General features: G+C 36.2%; 1 protein-coding gene across 1 annotated transcript; it reads left to right on the top strand.

The window, feature by feature from the left end:
• The first annotated feature begins 980 nt into the window (after nucleotides 1-980).
• On the top strand, nucleotides 981-5,463 carry LOC129285209 (SNF1-related protein kinase regulatory subunit beta-2). The gene is given in 7 exon segments (XM_054920787.1): nucleotides 981-1,789; nucleotides 2,548-2,726; nucleotides 2,810-2,972; nucleotides 4,803-4,937; nucleotides 4,939-5,049; nucleotides 5,052-5,097; nucleotides 5,100-5,463. Coding segments are annotated over 7 exon segments (852 nt in total). The 5' UTR covers nucleotides 981-1,603; the 3' UTR covers nucleotides 5,132-5,463.
• The last annotated feature ends 2,829 nt before the right edge of the window (nucleotides 5,464-8,292 follow it).

Below are 8,292 nucleotides of genomic sequence, written 5' to 3'. Positions count from 1 at the left end.
CACAACACAAGAGATGCATTGTTCCTATGCTATCAATAGTAAATTTACCTTACATTTTATGTAAAATACGAGACCCACGCCCAATCCTTCTTATAGTCAACCAAAAAAAAGAAGGTCATAAGCCTATTTATTGGAACAAAAGAACGAGAATTAAATCCTTAGCACACAAAATATAAAATCTCCTCACATTTTTTCACAACCCACGAATGGTATAAATTGCATCTTAAATTTTATGTAAACACACATGATGATGGAGAATTAAGAGGAGTGCTTAGTGCAATTTTTTTTTCCAAAACAAAAGTTTAGGTGTGTTAGTTTTTGAAAACTCATTAAAATCAGGATATACGTCCAATTTAAGTGACGCTTACAAAGTATTTATAGAGGCCCACCAGCAAGACAAAGATAACTCCAAAAATTATTCTGCAGGGAGACCATGACTAAAATTTAATCCAAAAGTGGGGGATAAAATTAATTTTAACATTTTTCATAAGCAAAATCTTACCCATTTGCAAATAAAAGTTTTGAAGCATGATGAGCAAAGCCCCTGTTTGCCCACCGAATTTCTCACTCTGCAACAAAATTCTTATATTGATGGCAAAATTTAAACCTAAAAGTGATTGGAACTATTTTTTTTTTTGGCAAGAAGGAATTCTTCATTCATTCATTGATCACAAGACCGCATGCAAATACACCCGACCTGGACTGGTTATACGGAAATTAAAAAACTCATATTTATTTGTAAATCATGCATAATTTTAGTTCATGTAGTTATTCTATGCCTCTTGTGTGGGCTTGTTAAGTTGTCATTACCAAGGAAAGCCTTACAAATACCCTGATGATGCTTATTCAACATACAGACATTACATAACTCCAATTCTATATATGTAAGTTTTTCCCATTAAAAAACAAAAACCATATATTTAGCCCCAAAATTAACCGAGAAGAAATATTTGGAGTATGAATCAAGTGAGATTTCATTAATTGTCACAATCTTGAGAAAACGAAAGGGGATGATAATAGGCTTAGCACATCGCCTTTCAGTGGCTTCGTTTCCTGGTCCTTCGCCGTTGAAGGGAGGAACGGAAAGCGGCGGTGTCTCTGTGCGGAGCAAGAGATAGAGTGAGGAATTGAGGAAGGAAGCAAATAGCATCTTGAACCAAATTAAAAGGCAAAGAGAAAAAGGCTCCGTCAATAAGATGACGTGACGACCATCCCCGCTACGCCCAACATCATTGGGCCACCATTCGATCTTCCAAACTCGTCGGAGAATATCATAATTACCCTACACTTTCTTCTAGTGCTGCTAAGTGCTTCTTAAAGGAACAAGTTTCGATTCTTTCTTTATAATCCCATATAATGCTGGTCAAAAAAATATAATCCCATAATTTTTTTTTCTCTCCAGAAAAAAAAAATTAATCTCCAGATGGGCATCTGTTGGAATTGGACCGTTTCTGCAGCTGATTTTTCTCTTTCTGTTTCTTGAATTCGTAGTGGGTTCTCTTGGGGGAATCATATCTGGATATTTTTTAGTGGGTTCTTTCGGTTTCTGTTTTTTTTTTTTCTTTTCTCTTTTCTTTTTCTCCTCTTTGGAGCAGTAATAACGATGGGGAATGTGAATGGGAGAGAAGATGGGAATGGAAGTCCCTCAGGGGCAGAAGAAGAAGGTGGAGGCAGTGGCAGTGTCCAGGAGGCCATTTCCGCTTCGAATAATGTGTCTTCTGAATTGATGGGTCAATCACCCCCAACAAGCCCTAGAGCTACCCAATCTCCGTTGATGTTCACTCCGCAAGTGAGTTTCCTCTCTTTCTATCTGGTGCCGGCTTTTTCATTTATTGTGGAAATGGGTGTTTTTTTAGTTGAATGCTCGCCGGAGATGTTTAAAAGATCCTTTTCCCGTTTTCTTTTAGTGAGTTGATTATCTAAATCAATAAATGAAATGAAATGGGAAGATCAATGGGTTTTGGTTGAATCCAATTCTTTGGAAGATTGAAATGCATTCTGGGCTTCGCTTGTTTTTCTTCAGAATTTTTTTTCGCCATATGGTGCGCACCCGATGTTTGATTCAAGTCCACTGTTGCAAAATGAAACTCTCTCCCCCTTTCTCCCCTCTCTCTTAAATTATTCGGTTTCTTTTTCATCTGTTACTCTATAGCCTTGAGGCTTCACGTTGTGATTTCTAACAACTTGATATCTGTAACGGGGAGCTGATTCATAACGTTGCCATCTCTGAGCTTGTTTTGAGCAAGTAGTTTGTCTGGGAACAAAATTGAATATTTGTTGTGAGTGGGTTGGGAAGCAAGGTATTGGGATCACCTCAAAAAGAGCTTTATTGACAGCTTTCTAGAATCTTGTCAACCCAAGAATCAATATCCTACCCCCACCCGCCTCCACTAACAAGTTGATTGTGGGGATTATTGATTGGGACATTTTGAGGTTTTCTTTTCTTTCTGACCGGTCTGATTCTGAATTTTTCAGTGCTTACCATATAATCCTTGGTTGTTATTCTTCTTATACCTGTCTCAAATTTTCTGCTTCCCCTATCATTAGGTTCCAGCAGTTCCACTCCAAAGACCTGATGAGATGCAAGCTCCAAGTCATGCTTGGATGCAAGCTTCTTCAGCATATGACGATATGAGCAATGAACAAGGAATTCCAACGATGATTACTTGGAGTTATGATGGGAAAGAAGTAGCTGTGGAGGGATCATGGGATAATTGGAGAATGAGGTTTGCAAAAGCTTTAGTCTTATTTATTTGTTTTCAAATGTAGTGTTGATTGTTATTCAGATTCTAATCTTCGTTGTTTTCAGAATGCCCATGCAAAGATCCGGGAAAGACTTCACTATAATGAAGGTATTGCCATCTGGTGTTTACCAGTACAGGTTCCTAGTTGATGGACAGTGGAGGTATGCTCCTGACTTGCCCTGGGCTCAAGATGATGCTGGCAATGCCTACAACATTTTAGACTTACAGGTACTTTTCTTTTTTATATTGTCTGCATGTACTCTAAATCAATTTGACAGTTCTCACGCTTAGGAATTCATAAACAATCTCTCAGTTGAGCAAAGTAACTATGTCCTTTTAACAACTAAATTATATGAGTGGGTTGATTTTTTAACACAATTATGGCTTTTGGTACAAAATGAACCTTGTATGAGGTTATTGTGACAATCCTTATCTTTTAGCGACTTGTCTTTGAATGCACTTTTCTCTTCAGGCATTCAACAGATTTCTTCTCTTTTTACTTATCTTCTACTCTTTGACCAAATTCCTATTCTCTTATGAGCAAGAATATTTTGTTTCTACATGCATTGTTTCTAACCTCACAAGTGCACTCAATTCCCTTCATTTGACTTGTGAGCAGAGGCGTCAGCTGATCTGGTGACATGTTTTACTATTTATTCTATAGCTGCATTGCTTGATAGTGCTTGTACACTCTTGCAGACTGTTTTTTGAAACTCTGTTATTTATGGCTCTGATCTTACATATATTAGGCAAGGCTGTGCATTTGCCTCTCTAGCAGCTAAAGTTCTAATAGTCTTACTATATATGTGGGATTATGACTTGCTAATATTGTGGCACAAGTTATATTGCATGGCCATAAGTTCAGTTTGTCTGTTAATCTTATAATTTTCCTTTAACTTTACTCTCTCTAGTCCTGTTTATAGGGCAGAGAGAGAATAAAAAATTTGGTGTGTTTATAGGGCATTTTGCCAATTTTCAATACTTTTTTTTTTTTCATTTTTGCTGTATTAAATACTTTGAATTAAATATATTAATAATGAGATTTAAGAACATTTCTTAGGGGCAAAGATGGAAACTTGTTTTAAATTATAAGACAGAGTTAATGAGGTTTAAGGTTCTCCTTAGTTCCTATGAAATATGCTTGAATTGATTTATAAATAAGACCAGAGGGAGTACATCGGAACAATTGTCTCTCTTTTACATGGATCACATCATCAATTGGACTTACTGATCTTTTGAGGTTCAGATGTACTAGATTTTGACTGGGACATTGTACCATAGGTGGTCTGGAATTTCAGTTTTCTGAGAGAGAAAAGTGGCCCGGGGGGTGGAAGGAGAGGAGTTAATACTGAACTTGATTTACCCAATTTATACATGTATTTTTTTTTTTTAAATGGTAGGTAAAGGAGTATTAGTAGCAGAGAGATGAGAATGTTACGATGGATGTGCGGACATACACGTAAAGATAAAATTCGAAATGAGCACATACGTGAAAAGTGAGGGTGGCACCTATTGAGGAAAAAATGGTAGAAAATCGGTTGAGATGGTTGGGCATGTACAAAGAAGACCAAGAGAGGCACCAGTGAGAAGAGTGGAACATATAACTTTGAGTCCGATTAAGAGAGAGGTAGAGGAAGGCCTAAGAGAACACTCTTGGAGTTGTTGAACGTGATCTCTTAATTAAATATATTCTAAAAGCTTTATAAATGATAGAGCACAATGGCGTCTTGCAATCCATGTAGCCGACCCCACCTAGTGGGTAAAGGCTTTTGTTGTTGTTGTTGTTGTATGTGTAAAGGATTTCTCTCTGTAGCTAAGTAGCTGGAGAAGTTGCTTTGCTTCTTGAATATTCAAGTTGTATTTTGGATACATACACATGCATGGTTACAGGGAAAATTTGCAAATCCTAGCCAGGAGGGAGAAAGGTTGTAAAATTGATGGTGCTATTGCATATCTTGCAGGACTGAAAATTGGATGACTTTGTTATTCTCCTGCATGAAGGAATTGGTACTTGAAACAGAACTCTTGAGATTGATGGTCTTTTTTAATCATTTGCAGGATTATGTTCCTGAAGACATTGGAAGCATTTCTGGTTTTGAACCTCCTCAATCACCAGAATCAAGTTATGACAATCTACAACTTGGTTCTGAAGATTATGCAAAGGAGCCTCCATTAGTTCCGCCGCACCTGCAAAATGACACTGCTTAATGTGCCTGCTACAAACATGGAGATTCCACCTCCTTTGTCAAGACCTCAACATGTAGTGGCTAATCATCTCTACATGCAAAAGGGAAAAAACCAGTCCTTCAGTGGTTTGCGCTTGGTACATCGCATCGGTTTCTTGCCAAATATGTTATGTGGTGCTGTACAAGTCTTTGCAGAGGTAAACGTAGATGGGCCCGGACCATGTAGTCCTCAAGCCTTTCATTAGTTAATGTATCTTTGAGTAGTATAGTAGTATGAGATAAATGCTAACGCTCATGAGTCATGAAGCAATTACATGAAGTTGAGATTGTACTACATGTAACGGAACTGCTTGACGGCCATTTATCAGACGATCTGGTTCCCGCAAGTAAATTATTCGGTTATGTTTTTCTTTAGGAATTTTGTTTAAATAGAAGGGGGAAGTGATAATATGCTATTATCACATGTAGCTGAATATACACTTTGTTGAGTTATCCTATTTGAATGCCCATGTCACTGCATTTACATTTTTGCCCCTTGGAGTAGACTATCATTTGGATTCCTAAAGATGCTTGTTCACTCATTGTATTGTGTCGTAGGAACATAATTACTATGACTTGACTCCATAATTTTTTAAAAGGCCATCGGTACAGTTACACCAAGAAGTCGGATCTGTTGATGGGTTGTTAGAAATTTGAGTGTAAAAAATAGTGATAGCCTCTTAAGGACTGATGGATGGAAAATGCTCCTTTTTTTCTGGGGAGGAATTAGACCATGCTTGATATGGAGTCATCATTTGTGCTTCCTTTGTCCTTTGTGACTGAGGAGGATAAAGAGGAGAAGCTTTCTTACTGAGCAGTGCGGAAGTGGTTTTTTTTTTTTTAATTCTTCTTTTGTTTTACAGATATCGTTCTATTTAAACTGAGGAGGATAGAGAGAAGCTTTCTTACTGAGAGTGAGGAAGTGATTTATTTTATTTTTTATTTTTTAAAAAATTTTCCTTTTGTTTTTCCGATGTCGTTCTGTTTGTTACCCACATTCTTGCTGGATTGTGCAACCAATCAGTTTTAAGGTGTAGGTTCATAAAAATTTTGGTTTCCCAAGGACTCGAAACTATAGTTGTAAAAGTATGGGCTCTTAACAAGTAGGCAAATTTAAAGTTATGCATTGTATGCATCCTTAAAATTATTTAAGCGCTTTCTTTGCCACATCTTATTCTAAAAGGAAAAGGTATTGTGTATGATCTTTCACACACTGGAGAAGTTGGAACACTCACTCACAAACATGCCAAAACGACGACAGAATTTCTTCCTTTTCAAATGTTGCTCTTCCGTGCGCCATGGGAAAAGCTTAATATGAACAAAATGAATGCTTTCTTGGAAAACTTACGTTTGTGTCATAATCAATTATGAACACTGTTGATGTCAACAATTTGGGTTGCTCAAAAAATACGTTTGCGGAATGATTTTCTTCAGAAACTAGTTAGCTTTAGGAGTCTTGATTATAAATTGTTTCTGATTTCGTGGATCTGAAAAGATTGTACTGCAAGGATGCATGATTGAAAGAAGCGTGTGGGAGGTGGAATCTCCTTCAATCGTGACTCCCACCTAAGTAGTATCTGATGCAGCTATGGTGGGGCATGGCAAATTTTTGGCTCATTCGCCTTCCTTTATATTCGCTGTCAATATAATTCTTTGATTTGTTTTCTTTTGACAGCCTAGCAGTTTTCATTTTGGTGCCACCTGCTCTGTTTGATTTAACTTTTGAAGTGGCAAATTGAGTGTCAGTGTTTTCTGGTTCTTTGATTATTTATGTGGGGAACTGGTTATGCACAAGCTGTACATCTATGATTCAGTAGTAGCTGCTAGGCACAAAAAGGGAAGCCCTCCAAAACTCAAAGCCTCTACAGTCCTTTAGAGTGAACTGAGAAGTTAGTTGAGGAGAGAATGAGAGGGTCTCTCTCACTCGCCCCGGGACTCTGAAGGTGGCCTAGCCCAACCCGTTTGCACCTCTTTGGCAACAGTGTGCGGTTTGCTTCAGAGAATCATATATAATTAACACTCACAAACAAATTTTGAAGTGACTACATCAACAATTAAACTCCAAAAAAGTTGTCTATAGAGAAGCGAGAAGGTAGTTGTAGGTGAACTTAATCCAACTAGAATATAAGCCGCGCTAAAGAATACTGAGTTTGTAATTACAAAATGAAGATCGTGTATACACTAGGAGTACTTCCTTACAAAATTTGAAATGAAGTGATTGAATACTTAAATTCCAAAGAAGTTGTTTATAGGAACCCAAAAAACAAGATTGGCTGAGTTATCTGTGGATTATCAATTTTGCCTTGAAAATTTTTCCGCTACAAGTGATCTTACAACAGGGAGGAATAGGCGTAGGAATAACAATGAAAGTCCAAGGTGATGTTAATCAATAATATTCGATTCCATGCCCACCAACCCAATTAGCTTCTTCAATGCCTTTCTTTGCATCATCTATATTTTGAGTCCTTTAATATTGACACTATTAGTTCATTAACAAAAAAATTCTTACATTAATATTTTATATATTGACAAAACATTCTCAAATGTTAAAATATAATAATGATGATAATAATTAGCACAAAAAAAATAATCATTTGAAATTAATAGTAGTATGATTAGAGGACTGAAAATATTTTATAAAATTAAGGGGCCATGTTAAGATTTATATAAAATTAAAGAATCAAAAGTATACTTTAGTCCTTTTAATTTTTATATAATGTTTTATTATTATAGTCAGTAATTTCAATGAAAGATAGAATTTAAAAGTCACCTTATTTTATAAATTTAAGGTACCAACTACCATTTTTTTAAAAACCACAAAATTAGTCAATTTTATCCTATAGTTAGCATCAAAGTGAATAATATTTACCTCAATTTTTATAAACTAAAGACATGTAGTCATAAAATGAAATGGGAAGGTCATTAATAGGAAAAAGGGGCATGAAATAGATTTTTTTTCCATAGCTGTGTAGTTGTGGAATGCAACGGCGGAGTTAAGAAATGCACAATAACTTTCATAGAATGTTTAAAAGGGTAAGAAAAGTTGGGGCAATTAGTGAATGTGTCAATCAATTTGGGAACTCTTTAAGAATTTATTATCATTTTTTATAGAAAATATTTGTTTTATTATATTTAAACGCTATAATTTATCAGTATCACTCACCATCAAAGAAAGAAAAAAAGAGACCAGAAATAAAGGAAAAAAGATACGAGCACGCATTTACATAATTGCTGGTCGCAACTCGCAAGACCCGCTATCCTTAAAACATAACCTCATTTCATTTTCACCCCAACAGTAACCTGTATACTTAAAAAAACGAAAA

The sequence above is a fragment of the Prosopis cineraria genome, unplaced genomic scaffold (genome assembly GCF_029017545.1).
Source record: "Prosopis cineraria cultivar Desert tree isolate PC_DT_omini unplaced genomic scaffold, ASM2901754v1 PC11, whole genome shotgun sequence".
In the NCBI taxonomy this organism is placed as follows: Eukaryota; Viridiplantae; Streptophyta; class Magnoliopsida; order Fabales; family Fabaceae; genus Prosopis; species Prosopis cineraria.
This window is presented reverse-complemented; position numbering and strand designations above follow the sequence as displayed.